The 26,778-nt window shown below is 41.7% G+C and overlaps 1 protein-coding gene across 1 annotated transcript in view; it reads right to left on the reverse strand.

The window, feature by feature from the left end:
• LOC115075210 (SHC-transforming protein 4-like) overlaps window positions 1-26,778 on the reverse strand; it is an 89,742-nt gene that overhangs the window by 22,199 nt on the left and 40,765 nt on the right. Inside the window, exons 3-5 of the mRNA XM_029575479.1 lie at window positions 10,644-10,707; window positions 8,493-8,612; window positions 5,499-5,552 (exon numbers count right to left, since the gene is read on the reverse strand). Of these exons, the coding sequence (XP_029431339.1) occupies window positions 5,499-5,552; window positions 8,493-8,612; window positions 10,644-10,707 (238 nt within the window). The remainder of the gene's footprint in view (window positions 1-5,498; window positions 5,553-8,492; window positions 8,613-10,643; window positions 10,708-26,778) is intronic.

Here is a 26,778-nt window from a genome sequence, read left to right on the forward strand (position 1 = left end):
GAAGGTCACAGATATGTTTTTTATGACCCTGACCAGTTGGGGAACTTTATACAAAATCATCAATGGAATCTGGACACTGGATAAGATAGAAACAGCGTAAGATTTAAAGCTGCCTAACTTTCAGCAGTATTGAAAATATAGTTTGGTTAATATTGCTCTAAAATTAAAATGGATCTCCACATAATAGTATATAAGTGAAATACAGGAAATATATGTGTTTTTTGCAGTTTAGTTAAATGTTACCATAGTTACTTATTACATGTAAATGTAGAAATGATGAAGGGAAAATTTTTCTTTATGATTATATGCCTTTATTACTGTATTACTCGACATTTGTTATGAATGTTTGAAATATTGAAAATCAATAAAAAATAAATAATAAAAAAAAAAAAAAAAGAAACTTCAACATAAATTATTTGGCATCTTGTACATTTTTTTGGTGTGGCATCTATAATACAGTATAACATTTGAAAATGGGGTTTCTGATCCTTCTCTGCATCCCTCCTGCAAATGGGCACCAGGCTGGTGCACTGAAAACTATCAGGCTAGCTGATGGTCTTCTCCTTCCCCTTTCCAGATTCTTGTTCCTGCATGCAGTCTCAGTTTGAACTGGAACCTCTAACCAATGGTTTTCTTTCCGTGAAGACAAACCAGGAAGAAAGGAAGTTTATTGCCTTAACTTGTGAAAACTCTCCACTCTAAATATTACCAAACAAGCAATCAGAGGTACCAGCACATGGAAAACTTGCGTGGCAACTTCTGCAGGCCAGGAGATAAAAGGCACACTTCCTCTCTCCCCAAGCTCCACTTGCCCTTGAATCTTCTCTTGGGTCATTATATGAAACCCAGCCTTGATACACTGAGATCCCTCCTATAAAGGAAGCCTTAGCAACTGGTTCAACCCAATCTCTACACTTTGCCATCTTCCATATGTCCTTTGTTTTTTTTTGTTTTTTTTTTAATTCTTTATTTTCAAGTTTTTTCACAACTTATTTACCAGGAAAACTCCTTACAGAAAAGTCAATGTCAAAAGGAAAACAATAAATTTCAGATTAAACATTATTTCAGCATAATGATTAACGACATTTAAATTATAAGAAAATCAAATTTAGAAATTAGGAGGCGGTAGGAGCAATGACAAAGTATAAGCAAATTAATCCACAAGTATATTTGGTTCGTCGTGGCTTCTGCATCATTTTTCTTTTCTTTTTACACCGTCTCTAATGAAGTCTCCATAGGGGCTTTCCCAGCTAGGAATGTTTTCATTTGGTCAGGTTCAAGAAAAATATAATTCACATTCTGATACCTGATGCAAGCCTTGCAGGGGTATTTCAGAGTGAATTTAGCCCCTATTCTAAGGGCTAATGGCCGCATCAAAAGAAAGTCTTTCCTTCGTGTCTGAGTAGACTTGATCACATCTGGAAATATCCAGATAGGGAACCCATAGAAAAGTGTTTGTCGGTTTCTGAAGAAAAGTCTCATAACATGGTTCCGCTCTGATAAAAAAGCAAAGGAAACTAGGAGAGGTTTTCTCTGACTTATTTGATGTTCAGAAGACATTTCTAATATATCGGTGAGATTCAGATCAGGACTTTGTGGTTCTGGTTGGGAAGCTTTCTGCAAGTAGAATATTTTAACAATAACCGGGAAAGCCGTATCTGGAATCTTTAGATTTTCCTTCATATAAAGTTTAAAAAGTTCCAGTGGGGCTATAGCTTTAATTACTGGAAAATTAAGTATGCGTAAATTATGTGCCCTTAGGGCATTTTCGACTGTTTCCAGTCTTCTAGATGTTAAATTTTCAGAAATGATTAATTTTTCTTGTTTAACCTCCACTGAAGAAATTCTCTTTTCCAACGCTTCTGTTTTGTTAGTATAACTGGATAATAAATTATTATTTATCAAAGCCTGATTCTGAATTTCCACATTTGTCTTAGCAAGTATTTTTATCGGTCTCAATTCCATTTAGTACACTCCAAATTCCCTCCAACGTTATAACATCAGGTCTCTGAGTAGAAGGAGCTTCTGAAATCCTTCGAAGCTGGCTTACTCCCTGCACTTCATCGGCTCCCCCTCTTAACCCGGTACCTTGTACAGTTGTTACGATAGCTGCTTCCAGTCCCCGGGGAGTTGAAGTCCTTAGTGGATCCTCCAGACCCGCAAGTTGTTCTCCTCCACTGTCTCCTAGGGTCTCCTCATCCCGGGTCTCACAGGCATCGTTTCTGGCCATCGTCATGGCCGCTCCGGCTTCAGACGAAGCAGGGCAGGGCATCGCGATACTTTGAGGGGGTGCCATATGTCCTTTGTTGAGAGAAGCATAGTATCCAGTAAAGGGTTCATAGACCCCACTGTACTATATATTATTTTTATTTCAAAGGTTGTTCAGAATAACTATTTATTTGTTTATTGGTTCTGTTATCTGTTGCTCCATGTATTAATTTCTTTCTGGTAACGGAAGAGTCAGTAATGTTGGCTTGTCCTCTTCTGGCATGCTATGCTGTTGGTAACACAAAATAGATGTGCTGATGACCATCTCCAACACTTGGGCATCTTTTGGAGCAAATCAGACCTGGGTTAGTGTGGAGATGGTATCTTCAAGCTCAGAGAGCAAACGAAGATGATGATACCATCCAGGAAGGGAAGACAGCAGTGGGATGAAAGGCAGGGGAAAAAGAAAAAAAATGTGTTCATGGCCCACCAGCAGAGGGAGCCTTGGTTCCAAGTAACCAACTCCATGGCCAGGATAATCTTGTTTTGCAAAGTGTCTTAAAGATTATTGCTATGCATGCAAAGTGTATACCCAACTAGGAGCCATTTTCACTTGGTCAGATAATAAAGCCTATTTTCATTCTTTAATCAGTGTGCCTTCATCTATTTAAACTATCCCATCCCCAATGACAAAGAAAATGGCAGAATTTACAACCCAGAGCAATAATATGGCATACACAAGTTTGATCACTCAGGCTGATTCATACTTTTTGTGCTGTTGAATATCAACAGCACATCTAGGCCATTTCAACAAGATACATCAATCCAAATATTCCAGGAAATATTGCCAAGATGCATGACTATTTGGCCTTGGAAACTGTATTTATGAGCCCAGAAATCATTATAAAATCAGAAGCCATAACAGTGATTCCCTGCAGAAATGTCTGCATGCAGCAGATACACCACATAGGAATCACTATAGGAAATTTTTTAGACTGAAAAATGTCATAGCACTCATTAAACTCTACTGCTCTTAAAGAGTCTGTAGTTAAATTTCAGCCTAGGCCATAACAGCAATCAACCAAGAAAAATAATACATAGTGAGAAAGAAGAGACAGCTCCCCTCCCACATACACAGGAAGTCAAAACTATTGGCAAACAATTTGCATGAACAGGATGAAAGATTTTATAGCTAGAAGTATCCCAGTAGTGGGTTGTTTTTTCTGCTCTTTGGGCTACCGGTGCAGCTCTTAAGTGTTAGAAGATGTGGAGGCACTACTTGCTGCCACAGGAGGATAATGTGATTGTGGTTCAGGCAAAAGAAGGAAGAGACTATAGTGAGGAAAACAGAGCAGATGGCAAAGAGTGACCTCTAGGACCCCACTTAGCAGATTGGCTTTCCTGTATGAGTCACAGCCTCTGGAAGGTGAGATATCTCTTTGCATATGTTCTGTTAACTGGAACCACACAGTACAATGAACAGTTAGGTTTCCGTGTCCATCACTTCCAAATAAGATGAGGAACTACTTACATGGGGTCCCTTATTGTACAGAGGTGCAGTTAGTATGAATTACCCCACTGTTTGGTACCCAATGTATCTTGGCAACTTTCTAAGCTTTGGATGGTCCAGGTTCTTTGTTTGTTTGCCCTTTCCTCGAATACCAGCTTCCCTTTCATGCCAGCCTCCACTGATACTGGGCCCAAACTGAAGGAGTTTATCTAACACTTTTCCAGAGCATGCAAGCAACTTTTCGCATTGGAAAATACCTTTATTAATCCATAATATATCAGGCTTAAAGTGTGTCCGTCAGTGATCGCGGATGTTCCGCAGCCCGCCAATAGATGGCGCTATATTATATTGGGCTGCATGTTTCCCAGCCCGCAGATAGATGGCGCTATATTATATTGGGCTGCATGTTTCCCAGCCCGCCGATAGATGGCGCAGGCGGCTCAAACATGGCACAGGTAGGAAGGACAGCGGCCATCGCAGGAGAGGCAGAATATAGCAGAGGAGACCCTGGTATGCTGCGAACGGAGCGCATCCCGCGGCACACGCTCTGTTCGCAGCGAGGAGGAAGGCCCGGCGCATCGTTTGTGGTGAAAAGGGAAGGCCACCGTGTACCGTGATCGGCGCGCATGGGCCTTCATTTTCACTGCGAACGGAGCGTGTGCTGCAGGACGCGCTCCGTTCGTGGTATGCCGGGGTCTCCACTGCTATTTTCTGATCTACGCTGCTATTTTATGATCACGCCGAAAATGGAAGGCCCCCATGTGTCGCGAACGGCGCGCCGGGCCGTCATCTTTCCCACGAATGGCGCGCCAGGCCTTCATCTTCGCCACAAACGGCGCGGGTCCCACAGCATGCCGGTGAGAGATAATGTTTGTCGGGGAGGGGAGGGTGTGAGAGAGCAGGAGGGTGTGAGACAGAGCATGGGGGGGGGGGGGATGACAGTGAGAGATAATGTGTGTGTGAGAGGGGGGTGACAGAGAGCATGGCTGGTGACTGGGGGGTGGGGAGGCTGTGAGAGAGAGCATGGGGGGGATGCCGGGGAGAGAGAATGTGTATGTGAGAGAGGGGGGGGGGGTGACAGAGAGCATGGTTGGTGAGAGGGGGTGGGGAGGGTGTGAGAGAGAGCATGGGAGGTAAGAGAGGGTGGGTGGGGGGATGCTTGAGTGTGGGTTTCAGAGAGAGGGAGCCTATATGAGGGGAGGGGGATGCCGGTGAGAGAGAATGTGTGTGCGAGAGAGGACAGGGGTGTAGGGGAGTACAAGAGACAGCTTGGTTGGTAAGAGGGGGAGTGCATGAGATGCTTGACAGGGTTTCAGAGAAGGAGCCTATATGAGAGGATGTGTGTGTGTGCCAGAGAGTGAGGGAGCCTGTATGAGGGTGTGTGTATGTGGAAGGGACACTCTTACAGTGAATTTCTAGGGAAATTCGGCTCAAAACAAGAGCAGATGTGCCAATAAAAAGGCTCGCCGCCCAAGAGTAGAACAGGTACAGTTGCTAGTTAACATATAAAACCTTTCTAAATCTTCCATTCAAGACATACAGTAAATGACTTGGGGAACTCAGACTGTGATTGGACATATATAAGATCTCTTATAAACTGTTTTATAGTGAAGCATTTGTGACCCAGAATTTCCCACTATTATGTGTACATTGTACAATATTCCTGTAATATGCATTTGCAATTTCACATGAATATAGTGAAACTGCTGATGAACATACAATTTGAACACAAACTAAATTATTTCATTTATATGAGTAGCTCGGACAAAGCTCTACTTACTGGATCACCTCCCGAGGCAAACGAGATAGATTGCATATGGTGATGTGCAATGATCTGTAAAATACAGCAGATTGACGATTAGCATTTGCTTGTACTATGGATAATTTCTACACTGAGACAATAAATGGTATCACAACCTGAAAACAGTCCCACAAATTAATGAAACCATGTTCTTAGTTTAGTTTATTATTAGTTTCTTAAATTTGACATATCGCCTATCAAAACTTCTGCTATGGCACAGTCCCTAAATTACCCAAACAAAATCTATTCACAGAAAATGCTGCTATTGAAGCAAGAATCGCAAATGGCCCACTTTTTGTGAAGAAAAAAAATGATCTTCTAATCTTGTAAGATTTTCTTCACAACTCCTGAATTGAAAGCACAGGAAAAATGTGAGTGTGGGAAGATTTCTCTAAAAAGTAACCTACGACATCTAAGACATGCACTGGTTTTCTGAGCACAATGCCTGGATTTGTTATGAATGTACAGCTCCATCATGCAAGATCTTGGAGTTCGGACATTAGCTTTGTCCTAACATACACACACACAGTTCTGAACGGTGGCCAAGCCCTCAGTTCTACTGGTTAAAATTATCTAGGAAATAGGTCAATGGGATGTCACTCATTGCAAGAAGACTTAACTCTTTGCACGCAGAGTAGTGGGTTCCCACTGTTTGCACTAAAGCAAAAATAAATTGGTGCACCGAAGGACTCCTTTTCGATATATGAAATCAGCAAGCTGACAATACTGAAATACTGAAATATCAAAACAGGTTTCTGCTAGAACTCAGGAACGAAAGGGCATGGAATTCTTCTGCTGCATGATTTTCCTCACTGCCTGACTGGTTCTAGAGATGGGCGATCTCACAGGCAAGGCCTGTGGCTGCCAAGTTCCAAATCTGCCTCCCGTCTCCACCTGTTGCTCTGTGACTCAGGGGAGGTACCATAAAGGTTACTCCGTCCTGCAGCCATAAATTACTGTATCACTGTTACCATGCTTCGATGTTTCAAAGTTACTATGTTACCATGTATCAATAATAAGACACCCTAATCTCCAGTTATCATGTTATATGTTATACTCTATTTACTATAAGGCACGTTAGTCTTAAGTTTTTATATCCTCAATGTTATAAAGGATCAATAATAAGACACCTTAGTCTTACTATTCCATTAGATACAATTGGGCTGATTCAGTAAAAGTCGCGGGAGAGTGGGCAAGCGCACAGGCCACTCTCCTATGTGCGCGATTCAGGGGGGAAGAAGATGCAAATTAGGGCCCGCGGTAAAAAGAGGCGCTAGGGACACTAGCGCGTCCCTAGCGCCTCCTTTTTGACAGGAGCGGCAGCTGTCAGCAGGTTTGACAACCAATGCTCAATTTTTTCGGTGTCAGTTCTTCAGCCCACTGACAGCCATGGGTTCGGAAAATGGACGCCGGCTAAATTGAGCGTCCGTCTTCCAACCCGCGGGCCGCCGGCCGATTAAAATTTTTTTTTTTTAATTTTTGATTTTTTTTTTTTTTATTTTGGGGCCTCCGACTTAATATCGCAGTTTTTTTCTGCTTTTCTGTACACTTTCCTGGTGCCAGCCAAAATTAACTTCTGCCGTGGGCAGAACTTCTGTTGCGGGTGCTATTAGTTTCGGGGGGGTTGGACACGCATTTTTGACATGCTATTACCCCTTACTGTATAAGGGATAAAGCTAGCATGCCGAAAACGTGCGTCCAAACCCGGGTTTGGACGCACCACTAATCAAAATGCCACTAATCAAAATGGCGCCGATGGCCTTTGCCCTTACCATGTGACAGGGTATCCGTGTCATTGGCCGGCCCCTGTCACATGGTAGGAGCACTGGATGGCCCGCACCATTTTTAAAGATGGTGCCGGCCATCCAGTGCTCCTGCCGCTCCTGCACGGGTCTTCGGGCCGCCGCTGCCGCTCCCGCCGCTCCGGGTCTTCAGGCCGCCGCCGCCACTCTGGGTCTTCGGGCCGGTGCCGCCACCGCTCCGGGTCTTCGGGCCGCCATTCCGGGTCTTCAGGCCGCCGCTCCGGGTCTTCGGGCCGCTGCTGCCGCCGCTCCTACAGCACCATTTTTATTTTTAAGAGGCACACTGTGACCGACGTGCTCGCATGCGCGGTAGAGCTGCTCTCTACTGCGCATTTGCGGCACGTCGGTCAACCTTCGTTTATTAGGTTGATGCTTGGCTAGGCTTCCAGAATTAAAAATGCTCAATGGGAGGGACTCACAGAGTGTCACCTCAGGAGCTCAAGAGGTGCTTCGAAATCTCTTATCTTCTCCTATTTATTTCTTCCTTTTCTTTATTTTTCACTACAAGCAATCCCCAGTAGGGTGAAGCCTGTCCACCATCTGCTGGAGACGGAGAATACTGGCAGGCTGATGTCGGGGCAGGGCTATATTACCGTGACGTCAGCTTTACTCTGTCTTCAACTACTGGTAGAGGCGCATAACCCACTCATGTGGATTGGCCTGCCTAAGTGCAGAGGAAACAGTTTTTAACCCACAAAAGATTCTGAATTATTCTGACCACCTTCTGCTGTTATCTCTATAATATCAGCACTATCCTTGCTGCAAAGTGGTCAAAGTTGTACACAGTGTCAACACTGCCCCATTGAGAGAAAGAAAGATGCCATATAAAGCTACAAGATGTAAATATTTCTAGAACGACCATTAAATTAGCGCATTTAACTGGTCCCTTGTCTTAAGTTTTACATAAATGCCAGAGTTTTACTCCTCTTTTTCAGAGAAAAGACAAGCAGCAGAATACAGAGAAAATAGTGGGAACAGCACAAATTTAAACTTGTATTAAATCAACAGTTTCTTGACTTTCTTCCTTTTTATAGGCCATGGCAGTCAATATTTGTCTTACTTGGTAGGAGTTTATGCCTTGCTGTCAAAAAAAAAAAACAAAAAAAACTATAGCAGAAGGAAGCTGGTGATAGAGTGTGCCTTGAAGAAAAATCTGTACAAATGATCATACCTGCTGGGTGTCTGCATTGCTTAAAGTAAGGCTGCTTGTTGAGACAGTGAGCCTTATACTCATGCCTGAAAACTGCAGATTGCTCTTGCCCAGCACCAAAGACAGAAACTTAACTGGAGGCTTTAAAAACAAAAGCAGAGACAGTGTAAGCACCAGGTACCGAGATGTCAACAATTAATATTCTTTTAATGATACCTGCAGAATTTTTCCTGCTTCACTCTAGCTTTGACTGGATAGAATCATGCAACTATGTATTAACGTTCACAAGATTTTGAGATTCACAGAACCACATTCCATGCTGTGACTATCCCCAGCTGTGAAAAATGTTTGAAAAGTCAAGACCACATCAAGAATTAGATGTAATAACTGTTAGAGCACAGCACATATATACTACGATTGTGCACACTAAAATTTTTATTTTGTTTTGTTTGTGAGGGTTTATCATTTTTTTAATATCTTTTTTTTATTTCATTGTTTATTTATTTTTTGTTATTTTTTAGTGTGTGCTGTTTATGAATACTAAAATGTTTTAACACATGCTATTTAAAAATAGCATCTGCTAAGGGGGACATTTTTTTTAACAGCATACATAAACTTTTCAATGGGTAAGTGCATGCATGCATGAAAATTATTCCACACAATTACACCTGCTAATTTGTGTAGATTTTTTTCGGGAAAATTTACCAGCATACTTTTGAAAATACAAAATTATGGGGATAACAGCAAGCCCCTCCTCAGCTCTACTGGAAATAACTCTGCTTATTGTAGGTAAATGATGTGCATACAGGACATATGTGCATACTTTCACTCACATATCAGGCAGGCAATTTTGTACAAGCCATTTCCATGGGTTTAGCACTATTTTACTCATGGAAATGCCTTTGAAAATTACTTTCCCTCTGTTTTAATGTGCACCGTGTGCATTATGAAAATTGCCTTCTGCATTGTAGGGATGGTTAACTCCAGTCCTTGAGGGCCACAAACAGCTTTGATTTTCTAAAGATCCACGATGAAAATAATTCATGAGATAGATTTGCATGCAGCAGCACCTCTAACTCAAATAAGAATTGGGTTAATTTGCACGTTTTTGGTTCATTCTGACAACCAGTCTATTTTGTGGTCCTCGAGGACCTGAGTCAGCCATCCCTCTGAGTGAGACTGAGCTGTATAGAGATTGTTTGACGAATATCTGTCACCTATATTAAACAGAAATGTGAATGGAAACCATCTCTGCTCCCTATTGTGTATCTGGCCTAGCATATAATGGTTAGCTCCAGTTACTTAGGTGGCAGTCAAGTGGATGCTAGCTGAACGTCTGGCTGCTGCACTGCAACAGTTCTGTCTGGCTGGTGTATGTAAACAGCATATGCAGGTCTCAGCTCCCGAACAGTCCTCTGTCTCTCTTCCCTCACTGGGGGGCCAATGCAATAAAGTGCACCCACACTAGCACACAGGTTTAGGCGTGGTTGGACACGCGGTTTGGATGTGCTAGACTAGCACCAGATGCAGTAAGGAGATTAGCACATCCAAAACATGCGCCCTAACAAATACGAACCCGCTGGCACCTGTCAGATGTTAACTGCATGTAGATGAGGACATTAGCTATTACATCTGATGCAGTAAAACACTGGGGGCCCAATGCACACTTTAACGCAAATTTAACTCCAGCCTCGGAGGTGGAGAAAAGTAAAAAACATTTTTAAAAAATGGTTTTCTGTGTTGTGATAAGGGTGCCCTCCCCTTTAGTATCATTGTGACACTTTAATTTACTGTGTTTGTGGAGAAAAATTGTGTATTTTCATTACATTAAAAAGGAAAACAAACACTTTTCTTAACGCTACATAAATTGGACATCCATAGCAAGGGGCACTTAATATTTTGCTGAGGTTGCTGAAGGGAATTATAGCAAAAAAAAAAAAGCGGGATCAAAATGGAGGCTTGCATTGTGCACCTGTTGTGATTTGGCGTCCGATGCAATAAACTGTTGAGCGCTAGAGATCCTCAATTCTCCGTTAGCATGCCCTTTTTTTAACGCTGCCTCTCATTTAAATATTGCATCAGGTGCCCGGGGGATGTAGCTGCGCACCATTTTCAGTGCATGTCTTATTGCGCCAGCCCGACTCTCGGTGATAACACAGCATTTATAATCACCTTCCTCCTTTTTATGGCTCCTCTTGCACCTGGCACTGCTTCACACAGCCGACTTATCGCTTCCCTACAGGAAAGGAATGACACAAATTAACAAATAGTATACTCTAGGTAATTTTTTTGAACAGATTATCTGGGATCAAAATGACCTGGAGTAAAAGCCTGCGACAGTTTCTTTACCCATCGTATGAAATGTGTAAGCTATCAAATTTAATTCCAGCTTGTTGAAAATGTTTAGTTTGCTAACTATGGGATTTATCTATCAAGTATTTTCCCTATAGGCACAAACTGGGAAAAGGCCATTAGTGCCTCGGGCTTTTTGTGATACTAGGAAGTCTTAAAATTCTACACAATGCAGTTGTCCATGAACAGCAGAAATTAAAGTACACATAGTAAGCCCTATACTTAATGGCATAGAAAGAAAATTCAGCAGACCTAATTCAATTAACCCCAAATAATTTTAAGCACTCAAAATGTCTCTCTTGAAATGTAGTCCCAAATGAATATGATTCAGCTAATAAAAAATGTCATCTGCAAACTGTCCAGTGACCTTTATTTCTGCATAAGCATTTATTTATTTATTTATGATTTTTTTTTTTTTTTTTATATTCTGCCTCTCATTATCCTGATCATTTTACACAGATAACTGCATAACATATACACTTTTATCAACCACACAAGACAAAACATATAATATAATAAAAACACAAACATCAAATAAGAATAAGTTTAAAATCTATCCAAATGCTTGCTGGAATATCAAAGCTTTCAATTTCTTATGAAATATTTTATCATCCTTGATCTCTCTAAGCTCAGTAGGTAAGGCATTCCGTAGGGCCGGTCCAGTTATTGAAAGCTCATGCTTACGTGTTTCCAGAAGCTGCACTTCTCTAATGGAAGGCAAAACCAACAGCCACGTATCTGAGGACTGCAGGGGGCAGCCAGGCTGATAATTCTGTAACATTTCTTATAAATAGTGGGGACCCATGTCTCTTAGACCCAGGCCGAAAGCAACTTTCTTAAAAGAGGAGTAAATGAATGGCCCCCTGATAAATGGAAATACATATTTTTCTGGTGGGTTTTTATTTTGACCTAGCAATTTCCTCCTGCTTCTTTGAACTTCCAGCTCAATCGGAACCAGGCTGAGATCTGTCACCGCAAACCTTCATCCATCCCTCCCCACATGTACCTGGCCTTGACATTGCAGCAACGCTCGTTGCCCAGGGGGCCATGCACCATGGGGCCTGAATCTGGCTACTGACTCCTTCCCCTACCCTCTGCAGCATCCACCGGCTCAAGCTGGCCTGGGGAGCAGAAGACCCTATCTCAACTCGGGGATTCAACCGAGGAACTTCAGCATGGCAGCACTGTGTCCTGCCACTGAGCCCCTGCACCAATCCTTTTCTCTCATATTTTATTCACTTCACGCACATAGAGTAAACCATCATGTAATGTGTCTAATAATACATTTTCAAAAAGAGTAGTCCAGTTCTGCACACATAACATGAAGAGTTACATGCATAAGTTGGCTGAATGCACTTGAATGGATTTTCAGCTGCCTAAAACCAAGCACTTAGGGGCAGATTTTCAAAGGGGTAGGCACATAAGATATGCGCGTACCCCCTGAAAACCTGCCCCAAGCTCCCCCTGCGCATGCTGAGCCTATGTTGCATAGGCTGCAGGCGCGCGCAAAGCCCCAGGACGCGCGTAAGCCCCGGGGCTTTCCTGGAGGGCGTGTCGGGGGCGTGTCATGGCCGGCGCATCATTGGGGTGTTCCGGGGGCGGGGCCGTGGTTCCGGACCAGGGGCATTCCGTGGGCGTGGTCACGGCCTCCGGACCAGCCCCCGGACCGGAACATGGTGCGCCGGCAGCCAGCTCGGCACATGTAACTTTTGTAATAAAGGTAGGGGGGGATTAGTCAGGGCCGGGGGGGCGGGTTAGTTAGGGGAAGGAAAAGGAAGGTGGGGGGCGCCAGAAAGAAAGTTCCCTCTGAGGCCGCGGCTATGCGCGTATCTATTAAAATCCGGCGTACTCTTGTTTGCGCCGGGTGCGTGAACAAAAGTACGTGCTCGCGTACTTTTTAAAAATCTGCTTCTTAATGTGCATACAATTGGCCACATAAAAACAAGGTATTCTGGAGGAGGTGGTGTATTATGAATCGACACATGCAACTTACATTTTCAAAATTACGTGCATGTCTGGCATGCGGAACCCGCACCATCAATCTGACAAGGATTTGCATACATCTATTGTGCTGCATCATAAGACAATATTCAGACACAATTTATACAGGCAGCATGTATTTGAAAATCAGGTATTTTTCTGCCTGCTTAAAAGTATGCAGCTACCTTTGCACACAACTGAAAATGCGCTTGTGGATTTGCTTTTGTGTGCAGGGAATTTCACCTTCTGTTCCACACTAGAGTCCATTTCAGTTTGTGCCCAGTCCAAACACTGGTGAGAAACCTCAGGGCTCGCCTCCCCACAGGAAGATGCAACATGCTGATCCTACATCTGGAATCCCAGTAACATCTAGACCCTCCTTATTACATAATCCGTCTGCCTAATAATACCAGGCCTGAGTGTGAATCATAGCCAAACAGGAATTCAGAATTCTTTCCCTAGTAGTAGTAACTGAGAAACTCCCTTCAGCAGCCTCATACCCCTGATCCTGAGATCAAGAGTGTCTGTGCACCTTCATGCCAATTCTATTTGCCCTGTTAATCTGTAGTCCAAAAGGCTTAACAGGTGGGTTTGACCATGACAAATCACTAAGGAGGAGACAGAGACAAGTCAAGAGATGACATGGCCTCTCTTATTCAGAGGTGAAAAAGAAATGTGCTTTAAATAGCTTTGTAAGATTCTTTATTTAAAAATGGACCCAACAAAATAATCTTGTTTGCTTTGATCCTGCAAACATTTGTAGTGTAGTGCTCTGAATCATTAAAATATTCAGCAAAGAAAGGACACCTGGCTAACCATATACTTATATGCTTCAAATTCGCTTTCAGGTTAGTGACGTCAATGGGAATAAATGATCTCCAGAAATAACACAAATAATATGATTATGGCTGATATTATGTTTCAGAGGAGATTTTCCTGCAGACATACACTTTACCACATAAATTATTTGTAATAGGTGCATATAAGATTTTTAAATTAAATGCGATATTACAAAATGTAATGGAATATAGGTAGCACCAATTTCATTGCTTTTACCTTTCCTTTTACCAAAATGACTGCAGCATGCTTTCAGTGTTCAGATGCTTGAGTGACAAGGGCACTGACAATGTTTATGATAAAGTAGAGCTTTACAGACAGCTGTGCTGCTTTAGCAATAGAAGCTTTGTGCGATTTTGCCCGAGAAAGGAAAATCAATAACAAATTTCCTCCCTGGGTGAGATGAGCTCATTAATGGAAGCACTAAAAGTAGATTGCCTCGCCCCCATAGCTGCCTTCACCCTGCCAGAAATTGTGCCCTAACTAAAATCTGCCCAACACCGACCCTGAGTCCTCATAACTCCTGAGTAATATCCACCCCAACTTCCTGCTTTACAACACTCAGTTCAGGACCTGAACAGGACAGAAAGAACTTTAACTTCATTGCTTTGAAACAGTAATGACAGGGACTCACTCATCAGCTTTAAATTGATCATTTGAGCTAAACCGTATGTTATGCAGATTCTGATTTTTATGCACAATTAGGGGAACAAATGAAGATGGGAGAGAGAAAAAAGCTTGCATAAGAAAGAATTCTAACCTGAACTGCACTGCAACTAAAATGTGATTTTATAGTTGTTAGGGGTTGTAGTGTCTTATCATTTTGACAAACCAGTTCATAGTGAAAGAGTAAAGCCAAATGGCACCCTGGCGCCTCATAAGTCATCATCTTTGGAAGAGATAACCACTGTAGCCAATCAACTACTTTAAAATGCCATCTGAACGCATTTTCTCTTGGCTTTTCTGACATGCTGTCTTAAATTCTCCTACTTATCTGGTCTCCAGCTCTTCCCCCCAAGAAAAGCAAGCTCACCTGTCATTTATTAATAAACTTTACCATCTGCATATACTGAATATGATCGATGACTGTAGACATCAAAATTTGAACCTGGAGAACAAAGAACAGAACTGGCAACAGAAGAAGGAATCACATTGGCCATGGTCTTCACTCCTAAATTTCTGTCAAAAATATCCCGAATAATGTATCACCAGAAGCACAGGATGAGGACCAATCTAAACTTTGCTGCACACCCTGAGGACCATCAGGGTCCAGTTACCCCTATGCATGCCCTTTACCTGCATCCTCTTGGACTGTAGTGAATTAAAATCTCTCTCTCTCACTCACTCTAAGACAAAGTAGTGTGGTTATCATACGAGTCCACTCAAATGTGAGGAAAGAAAGGTGAACAAACAAAAAAACAACAGCTGATATCTTTTTATTGAATTCACTTAATATATTTCCTTTTGGGAGCTTGCTCCTGAAAACTGGTCAAGAAATGTATCAAGTTAGGCCAATAAAAAGGTATCACCTTATATTTTCTTGTTTACTGACCTTTCTTTCTCTCCGTCTAAAAAAAAAAATCTGAGGTCACTTTGTTCATTGTTCCTTCACGAGCGAGTAGGCTGATGTAAGGGAAAAAGAATGTGGTTGAAAGCTTGCTGTCTGAGCACAGAAAGCCCTGCCACAAAACAAAAAACAGAAAGCAATTCTGTGTGTCTCAACAAAGCGGCAGCTAATCATATGAACAAAGCTAGTCTTGTACAGCCAATATCTAACCCGATTCCAGTCTCTCTAATCACTTAGCCAAGAGAGTTAAATTTCTACTGGAAACAATGTAGGCTGACAAGTCTCAAACTGGCAAATTAAGGTGACAATCTAAAGCCTTCAGCTTAATTGTTTTATGAACAGTATAAAGTCGCTACTGAGAGTTTGTTTCTAAATTAGGAGTTCTGTAGCCAGTTTGAAACCAACTTAGAACAGGGCCGACTAATTATCTTGCATATTTATCACTGAACATAATGAGGCCAATTAGTTCATGCAAAGACTACCCAGTCAATGTTACAAGTATTATTCATGCATTTATATATGCATTTATTTACATTGTTGGTTATCCTTGTACAAAATAGGGCAGAAACAAGTTTCATGATACAGACATTAAACATTTAGAAATGCAAATGAAAATATTAACAATACTGAGCAACAGAAATATTATTTTTACTTTATTTGCTACTTTTCTGAACTTTTTTGTTTGTTGATTATTTTTACCAACTGAAGGACCTCAAATTGCTATTCTATGGAAACTTAATATTTGGGATAGTTCTGAATCTGATCAAGCCACAACATTTGACATAATTCAGCACATTCAGAAGAAGCCTAGTATTTCAAATGAAAATGTACAGCCAAATATGAAGTGAGGGGAAAGATTTTGCCACACTTGGCTTTCTTCACATGCCAGTCAACTGGTTCTTCGTCTTGACTATTTGGAGAAAGTTCATGTGTGGTGTATTGCAGCTCACCTCCTCAGTTGTTCTGAAATGTCCAACTTGTAGTGCTTAGCAAGTCCACTGGTCTCAGCTGTGGAATGAACTGTGTGGAAGTTTAATATGAAATATTTTGTGCAATTATTACAAGGATTTTTTACTCGCTCTCATATCACAGAGTTCAGAGCAAGGTACTAGGTTATTATGTTTACATCCATATAATAGGGAAGACATCATAGACAGTATCATAGCACAGGGATGGAACAAGGGTGCTGGGCTGAAAGGGTAGAGGAAATAGTGCAATATATCAAATATATATGTGTGTGTGTGTGTGTGTGTGTATATATATATATATATGGTCAAAAACAGGGAAGATGGCAATCCACTTTAAACCCTGGGAAGGGACTAATAGCAAATACTAGTTTATACAAAAGGGCCCGAATTCCCTTATTATTATAATTAAACCACCATAAAAAAAGATTTTTATAATATACCAAAAACTTTAATGAAACATCAATTTGGGTTTGGTTTTTTTTAATTCGATTGAGCCCTTATCTAAAACCACTTTCACTGTCCATACTAAAAACCTTTTCATTTCCACATAGGTACGCACATTATCGTCACCAATAGGACATAGTATCAATAATATTGAAACATAATATCTCCCTCACAATGGCAATGAAACATAGTGTCCATATCACAATGTTTGATTTACCAGTTTTGAGTCATTCTGAGACTGCTCTTCTGTAACCACACAATGGCGCCTTGTTTTAGAGCAATTATGTGTGATTTAAACCTGCAGAAGATCAGGCTGAAAAATAGCATTGCTGAACAAGACCTTTGATTTGCGCCACTGAGAAGCAGTGTCGGCTGAGAAATAACACTGTCAAGCATCATTTCCTGTATTTGTGCCATCGGGAGCTGAAAAATAGCATCGTTAAATATCATTTGCTGCATTTGTTCGCTGGGGAGTAGTGATGTTTCTACGACTCTCTTTTGATTTAACGCCGATGTGAGCTGATAAACTATTGTGCTGAATATTAACACTATTGTCCTTACTTGTGCCGCTGAGAAGCAGCGGATTCATTATGATCTCCTGATTTAGAAGATCCACGTCGTCCCCCTGAGGAAGCCCAAATGCGGATGAAACAAAGGCCTTTGGAGGGGTTTTTTTCTACTATGGATATTTGTTGCAGCCTTGAAAGAAGGAATTATTCGGACATTCATTATGAAAAAATAATTTTTTGTTTGGCAAATTTATATAATGGTTTGTAAAATTAGTGCGCCGTTCAGATTAGATTTAGGATTGTAACATGGACACTATGTTTCATTGCCATTGTGATGGAGATATTATGTTTCAATATTATTAATACTGTGTCCTATTGATGATGAATATGTGTGTATGTATTTAGAAATGAAAAGGTTTTTAGTATGCATAGTGAAAGTGTTTTTAGATCGTTAAGGGCTCAATCGACTAAAAAAAACCAAATTGATGTTTGATTAAAGTTTTGGGGTATATTATAAAAGTCTTTTTTTGATGGTGGTTTAATTATAATAAGTAGCAAAGTACCCTAAAGAAAGATGCTTTTCAGGCCAGCTGCACAATTACAACCCTCTTCCTCAATATGTTCACTTTGGCCTCACTGGGCCAAGTTACTCCAAACCCCCCCCCCCCCCCCCCAATTCCAATGAACCTTTTGTTTTGGGGAGATTCACAAATCACTCCCACTCCCTCCTTTGTTAAATAAAGCTTTCCTGCCATATCCCCTCCCCAGCTGCACTCAATAGCATGTACCCACTCCCCCCCCCCCCCCAATCCCCTCATGGATCCTGAAAAACCCTGCCAGGAGTGTAAACTACCCACAGCTTGCTCCCCCCCCCCCCCCCCCCCCATCCCTTCATGGATCCTGAAAACCCTGCCAGGAGTGTAAACTACCCACAGCTTGCTCCCCCCCCCCCCCCCCAATCCCCTCATGGATCCTGAAAAACCCTGCCAGGAGTGTAAACTACCCACAGCTTACGCTTCCAGCACTTACCTTAGATTAGTGCTGGAAGCACCTGGAGCAGGTAGGAGGTTATTTCGCTCCCAACAAGATTTCTCGGGATCATGGGGGAAATACATGCTATTGTGAGTGGGGGGGGGGGGGGGGGGAGGCTGCAGAGAAGCTTTACTTAACAAATGCCAAAACATGAAAGGAAGGGGTGGGGTAATCAGTGACACATACAACCCCGCCAAAAAAAACCAAAAACTTACTTTCATGTGGGTTTGGGGGCGGGGTTGGAGTAGCTCAGCCCAATGAAGCCAAAGTGAACATATTGGGGAGGATGGTTGTAAGATGCCACATGAGAGAGGTTTGGTAGAGGAGGAGGAGTTACCCACAACTACTTGTTGTGTCCTTCCTGTTACAAATTATTAGGCCTCTTATACCAGTGTCTGCCAGTCTTTCTATCAGGATATTGTGGTCAATTGTGTCAAAGGCTGTTCAGAAATCAAGTAGGATTAAGAGAGACCTTTTGGTGCTATGGCCTTTCTTGAAACATAAATGGAAGTTCTCCAGCGAATGCCTTTCCTCTAGCAGCATCTGGAGTTGATGGAAGACCGCCTTTTCAATAACGTTGGATAGAAGAAGAGTGCTTAAGATGAACCAGTAGTTGTCCCTGATCTTGGGGTCCAGGGAGAGTTTCTGAAGGTGTCACATGGCGGTTTTCTTTAACATGGCTGATATAATACTGTCAGATTGGAAGCTGTTTACCAGTTGGGCAATCCAGCTGGAAAGGCCAAGTTTGTCTTTTGATTAGTTTGATGAAGGGTTGAGGTCAGAGAAGATCTTGATGATATGGTCACTGGAGACTTCTTGAAAGTGAAAGAGTCTAGGCTGGTCTTTAAGGATTTCTCAGGGGTGAGAGGGGATGGAGTTGGTAGGTTCCAATGATGATTTACTTGGTGTCCTGGAGTTTAGACTGCCAAAATATGGGTGGAACTTCAGGATTTTGTTGGCAAAGTGTCAGGCAAAATTTTTGCACTCATTGTCAGAGGGTGATAGATTGTCATGCCTGTCATCTGATTGGAGGAGTTCTTTGTGGATCCAAACAGTTTTTCAAAGTTTATGCTATAATCCCTGATGGACAGGGAATTTTCTGGTACCTGATACCATGTTTGGAGTAGATGAAGGCCTAAGTAAATCAAAGTATATAGGGGTATTTTCAAAGCCATTTATGTGCATAAAACATGTTTATTTATTAATTAACATTTTTTCTATACCACTGTAAGGAGTTCTCTGTGAAGACAAACCAGTTGGTAGTGGTGAAGAAGTATAAAGATCATAGCAGCATAATAACATTGAACTGATCAGTCTTGTGGAAATAGCCAAGGCTGTAAGAATGCTAAAGTATTATTAAGTTTCGCTTCTGCCTTCTGGGCTCAATTTACAAGAAATCATATGACTTACAAGAATTCAGTATTATTAGCATATAAGAGTATTAACCAATTAGAAAACGGTTATGCTTACAAAGAAACTAACCCATTGATGTGCAGGTTTGGGGGAGGTGATGTATATAACCTCTTGCAGCTGAGGAAGGTTCAAGCTCTGCAATTGCTTTACTCTATTGTGGTAATTTCTATTTCTATTTTTATATTCTGCTTTTTGGCACTTCAAATCCACATTGCTCCTAAGATATCCTACTAATAAAGATTTTTCTCGTTGCTGGCTTCAGCATTCAGTGATTATTCTTGCAGTGGACAATATTTTCCTGGTTTTCCATGTGAGGAAGCTGCGGTGGGGGGGGGGGGGGGGGGGGGGAGGGGCATCCATATGGTATTGTCTGATTGGATAAGTAAGGGATTTTCCTTTTCCTTAACACAGGGTACCCTCTCTTACTTATGTTTAAGGAAACACATGCAATTTGGGCATTTTGCAGCATATCAACAGTTGAGAAACAAATTTGGCTTTTAGATTTTAGGCATTTTTTTTAGGTTTACCGTGTTACCCAGAGCTGTGGGTTCCATTGTGGGGTTCAGTTTACCTCTGGGGTATTCAGCAAACTCCCCTGGTAGAAGGGGGGCGAGTACATGATGGGATAAGCCTCTGGGTTTGATCCTCTAGAAAGGAGCTCTTAGAGACAGTTTATGATGATCTCAGGGTTAAAGTGCATGTAAAGGGAAGCCCAGCAAGAATGTATGCTTGAGACTGATTATGATTTTATGTGTTTTGCCGGAGTGCATAATAACTTTAAATTTTAGATGATGCTGTTTTAATTTGAAACTTCCTCCGACAAGCGCTTTAGAACCACACTGGGAGGGACCCTGCCAAGGTTTGCTCACCACCAACAGCGGTAAAAGTACAGGGCAAGAAATCCTGGATCCACGCATCACACTTTAAAACCTGCAACTCTGAAGCAGGCTGAGAAGCAGCCAAATTCAGACCAGGAAATGAAGGGGACAACTGCAGACCAGGCAGAGAAATAAGCAAATAATTGTGGTGAGGAGTGACACCGATAGGAGGCCCCTGGGTTTGTGTTCATGCATAAAAATCCCCCTCCTCAGTCTTGAACAGTACTTTACAGCCTCACTATGGCATTCCTGCGCATTGTTCTCCTTCTTTGTGGGCTGGTATTTATTTATTTATTTAGGGTTTTTATATACCGACATTCTCGATATACATATCAAATCAAGTCGGTTTCCATATAACAAAACTGTCGCCGGTAAGGCGTTACATTAAACAATAGACAAAGTATTGAACAGAGAACGTGCAGCGTAACATTAAACAATCAACAAATTATTGAACAAAAGAACGTAGATCAATAAATATTAAATATTAAATGTAAAAAAGATATATAAAATAAATAACTATGGGAAGAGCATGAGCTAGAAAGCTGATGCTTCAAGAGATGGTTTTTCATAGCAGGTGGGTGGACTGTCCAGATAAGGTCCTGAAGGTCCTAAGGGTATAAAGTCGGTAGTGGACTTTATATTGTGCTATTTTGCTCTTTGACCTGTGTCGAATTGTTTCTGCGATTCCGAATAGGTACTGAAAGCCTGTTCACTTCCTACAAACACATTAATGTTAACCACACATTGGGCCATTTCTTTGAACCTTACTAATTGCTAGACATGGCATACAGCGTGGACAAAGGGCAGGTAGCCATTTCCTGCCCTTTCCCCTAGGGGACTTCAGAACTACAAATGATTCTCAATGTCAAAATCTCCTATTGGAACTCCCTGTGTCAAGTGCTGACATATGTGTGCGACGGGTCAAGGGAAATTATTTGAACCACTGATTGTAAAGCTAATACTTTGTATTGCAGGCACATGCCCAAGGCTTGGAACTGCCCTGACTGTGCAAGCCCATGGACTTTTTTTTATATTTTCCATTCAAATCAAAGTTATTATATCTATGTTCCAAATATTTTTACTCCTTCAACAAACTGCAGCCGATCCAAGGTATTAGCACCAAAATACCACCTCCTCTATCAAAAATCACCCAAAGCAATGCACCTCATAAAAATATGAATACCATAACAATAAAATTCAATTTCATAATCCATTTTTCCCCCACTTAAAAACCCACAAAAATATAAACAAAAATACCCCCCCCCCCCAAATGTCAGCACTACAACAGCAACTAAAACACCTAGCTCATATCCCTTTCCAGTTCGAAAATATACTTCCCAAGTTTTCATATTCTTTCAAAAAGGCTAAATAGTTCACCTCTTGCCTCATTTTCACCAGTAACTTATTCCACAAAATAAATACAGAAAAGACTCTTCCCTTAATCTGACTTTTCCGTATAACCTTGAATGATGGAATCTGCCACAGGGCCTCTTGAATTGATCTTAGACTTCATTGTGGAATATACCAATTCAGCTTTTCGCACAAATATAATGGACCATTTACCCTCATAATTATAAACACCAAGGCTATGATCTTGAATTGCATCCAATCAATGATGGATAGCCAGTGCAAAGAACAGAGCATTATTATCCAGCATAGCTCTCTGCTACAACGGCAGGGGGGAAAGACTGATACTTCACTTTCAATGCATATCCAGCATAGCTCTCTGCTTCAACGGCAGGGGGGAAAGACTGATACTTCACTTTCAATGCATATCCAGCATAGCTCTCTGCTTCAACGGCAGGGGGGGGGGGAAAGAGGAAAAGAGGATTTATATTCAGGCAACAACCAACAAGGACTGAATTACAAATGGACCGATATAGTAAAGTCTGCAGGAGAGCGGGCAAACGCCCGCTCTCCTGGCGCGCACACAGTCCACTCTCCAGTGCGTGCGATTCACTATGCAAATTAGGCCCGGTGGTAAAAACAGGCAAAAGGAGGCACTAGGGACACTAGCGCATCCCTAGCACCTCCTTTTGGACCGGAGCGGCGGCTGTCAGCAGGTTTGACAGCCGACGCTCAATTTTGCCAGCGTCGGTTCTCGAGCCCACTGACAGCCACGGGTTTGGAAACCAGACGCCGGCAAAATTGAGCGTCCGGTTTTCGACCCGCGAGCAGATTTCAAATTTTTTTTTTTTTTTACTTTTGGTAACTTTCGGGACCTCCGACTTAATATCGCCATGATATTAAGTCAGAGGGTGCACAGAAAAGCAGTTTTTACTGCTTTTCTGTGCATTTTCATGGTGCCCGAAGAAATTAGCGCCTACCTTTGGGTAGGCGCTAATTTCTGAAAGCAAAATGTGCAGCTTGGCTGCACATTTTGTTTTCTGAATCGTGTGGGAATACCTAATAGGGCCATCAACATGCATTTGCATGTTGCGCATTTTCGGCCCCTTACTGAATAAGGGGTAACGCTAGCGCGTCAAAAACACACGTCCAATAGAGGGTTAGCAGTGCGCACTGTACTGTATTGGACCGATAGTCTGGGTAAACAAATAATTATGGGTGTAGCTTACTTGTTACGGCGAATACTACCCCGAATCAATTAAGCCTGATACTTCACTTGGAATACATATCCAGCGCAACTCACTGCTTCAACGGCAGGGGGAATAAAGAAAAGAGGAATTATATTCAGACAACAACCAACAATGACTGAATGGCACAGGCTGGGTAAACAAATAAGCATGGGAGTAGCTTGCTTATTGCAGCAGTTACTATTTTTTTTTATTTTTTATTTAAGGTTTTTTTTATACCGGCATTCAAGAACTCGTTCTCATCATGTCGGTTTACAGAAAACAGGGGTGCAAGAATATAACCAAAAACATAAATAAACATGGAGAAGAGAAGCAGTTACAATTAACAAGGGTTAATGAACTGGGATTGTAAGAAATAGAAGAGATAGAGGAGGATAATTATATACAAGTGTACCAATTAAGCTAGATACTTCACTTAGATGCAGCTCCAGCACTGCTCTCTACATCAATGGCGGGGGTGGAAGGTAACTAGAACCAAAAAGTTACTAATAAGGGCCAAGAGTAACAGATAAGTATGAGAGAAAAAAAAAAGTGTGAAAGCTTGCTGGACAGACTGGATGGGCCGTTTGGTCTTCTTCTGCCGTCATTTCTATGTTTCTATATATTGTCTGCACTGGAGTCAACCTTGAACCCCCAAATACCACCCAAGCTGCCACTATCTGCAGCCTGCGTGTGCGCTTTTGTGGAAGACCTGTGCATAGGCTACTGCAGTAGTCCATTTGCATGAAAATGGCTTGTTATAAAATGACAGAGAGGAGCAGTCGGGAGGAGGTGTGGCGCTTTATGTCCGGGATGGCATAGAGTCCAACAGGATAAACATCCTGCATGAGACTAAATACAAAATTGAATCTTTATGGTTAGAAATCCCTTGTGTATCAGGGAAGACTACAGTGATAGGGGTATACTACCGTCCACCTGGTCAAGATGGTGAGATGGACAGTGAAATGCTAAGAGAAATTAGGGAAGCCAACCAAATTGGTAGTGCAGTAATAATGGGAGACTTCAATTACCCCAATATAGACTGGGTAAATGTATCATCGGGTCACGCTAGAGAGATAACGTTCCTGGATGGAATAAATGATAGCTTTATGGAGCAAATGGTTCAGGAACCGACGAGAGAGGGAGCAATTTTAGATCTAATTCTCAGTGGAGCACAGGACTTGGTGAGAGAGGTAACGGTGGTGGGGCCGCTTGGCAATAGTGATCATAATATGATCAGATTTGATTTAATGACTGGAAAAGGAACAGTGTGCAAATCCAAGGCTCTCGTGCTAAACTTTCAAAAGGGAAACTTTGATAAAATGAGAAAAATTGTTAGAAAAAAACTGAAAGGAGCAGCTACAAAAGTAAAAAATGTCCAAGAGGCGTGGTCATTGTTAAAAAATACCATTCTAGAAGCACAGTCCAGATGTATTCCACACATTAAGAAAGGTGGAAAGAAGGCAAAACGATTACCGGCATGGTTAAAAGGGGAGGTGAAAGAAGCTATTTTAGCCAAAAGATCTTCATTCAAAAATTGGAAGAAGGATCCAACAGAAGAAATAGGATAAAGCATAAACATTGGCAAGTTAAATGTAAGACATTGATAAGACAGGCTAAGAGAGAATTTGAAAAGAAGTTGGCTGTAGAGGCAAAAACTCACAGTAAAAACTTTTTTAAATATATCCGAAGCAGAAAGCCTGTGAGGGAGTCAGTTGGACCGTTAGATGATCGAGGGGTTAAAGGGGCACTTAGAGAAGATAAGGCCATCGCGGAAAGATTAAATGATTTCTTTGCTTCGGTGTTTACTGAAGAGGATGTTGGGGAGGTACCCGTAATGGAGAAGGTTTTCATGGGTAATGATTCAGATGGACTGAATCAAATCACGGTGAACCTAGAAGATGTGGTAGGCCTGATTGACAAACTGAAGAGTAGTAAATCACCTGGACCGGATGGTATACACCCCAGAGTTCTGAAGGAACTAAAAATGAAATTTCAGACCTATTAGTAAAAATTTGTAACTTATCATTAAAATCATCCATTGTACCTGAAGACTGGAGGATAGCAAATGTAACCCCAATATTTAAAAAGGGCTCCAGGGGCGATCCGGGAAACTACAGACCGGTTAGCCTGACTTCAGTGCCAGGAAAAATAGTGGAAAGTGTTCTAAACATCAAAATCACAGAACATATAGAAAAACATGGTTTAATGGAACAAAGTCAGCATGGCTTTACCCAGGGCAAGTCTTGCCTCACAAATCTGCTTCACTTTTTTGAAGGAGTTAATAAACATGTGGATAAAGGTGAACCGGTAGATATAGTATACTTGGATTTTCAGAAGGCGTTTGACAAAGTTCCTCATGAGAGGCTTCTAGGAAAAGTAAAAAGTCATGGGATAGGTGGCGATGTCCTTTCGTGGATTGCAAACTGGCTAAAAGACAGGAAACAGAGAGTAGGATTAAATGGGCAATTTTCTCAGTGGAAGGGAGTGGACAGTGGAGTGCCTCAGGGATCTGTATTGGGACCCTTACTGTTCAATATATTTATAAATGATCTGGAAAGAAATACGACGAGTGAGATAATCAAATTTGCAGATGACACAAAATTGTGCAGAGTAGTTAAATCACAAGCAGATTGTGATAAATTGCAGGAAGACCTTGTGAGACTGGAAAATTGGGCATCCAAATGGCAGATGAAATTTAATGTGGAAAAGTGCAAGGTGATGCATATAGGGAAAAATAACCCATGCTATAATTACACGATGTTGGGTTCCATATTAGGTGCTACAACCCAAGAAAGAGATCTAGGTGTCATAGTGGATAACACATTGAAATCGTCGGTTCAGTGTGCTGCAGCAGTCAAAAAAGCAAACAGAATGTTGGGAATTATTAGAAAAGGAATGATGAATAAAACGGAAAATGTCATAATGCCTCTATATCGCTCCATGGTGAGACCGCACCTTGAATACTGTGTACAATTCTGGTCGCCGCATCTCAAAAAAGATATAATTGCGATGGAGAAGGTACAGAGAAGGGCTACCAAAATGATAAGGGGAATGGAACAACTCCCCTATGAGGAAAGACTAAAGAGATTAGGACTTTTCAGCTTGGAGAAGAGACGACTGAGGGGGGATATGATAGAGGTGTTTAAAATCATGAGAGGTCTAGAACGGGTAGATGTGAATCGGTTATTTACTCTTTCAGATAGTAGAAGGACTAGGGGACACTCCATGAAGTTAGCATGGGGCACATTTAAAACTAATCGGAGAAAGTTCTTTTTTACTCAACGCACAATTAAACTCTGGAATTTGTTGCCAGAGAATGTGGTTCGTGCAGGTAGTATAGCTGTGTTTAAAAAAGGATTGGATAAGTTCTTGGAGGAGAAGTCCATTACCTGCTATTAAGTTCACTTAGAGAATAGCCACTGCCATTAGCAATGGTTACATGGAATAGACTTAGTTTTTGGGTACTTGCCAGGTTCTTATGGCCTGGATTGGCCACTGTTGGAAACAGGATGCTGGGCTTGATGGACCCTTGGTCTGACCCAGTATGGCATTTTCTTATGTTCTTATGTTCTTATGCCTGGGATTTGTTTGCATAAAAGTATAAACATAACCAAATGTTGCACATACTTTTATGCACACAAAAGATAAGTATTCCAGGGGTGGGGGGAAGTTGGGATTAACCTGCACATCCCACACTTCTTGAGCAGCTGGCCAAATACTGGGGGAGATTGCAATACACCTACATACTTTG

The sequence above is a fragment of the Rhinatrema bivittatum genome, chromosome 13 (genome assembly GCF_901001135.1).
Source record: "Rhinatrema bivittatum chromosome 13, aRhiBiv1.1, whole genome shotgun sequence".
Classification (NCBI taxonomy): domain Eukaryota; kingdom Metazoa; phylum Chordata; class Amphibia; order Gymnophiona; family Rhinatrematidae; genus Rhinatrema; species Rhinatrema bivittatum.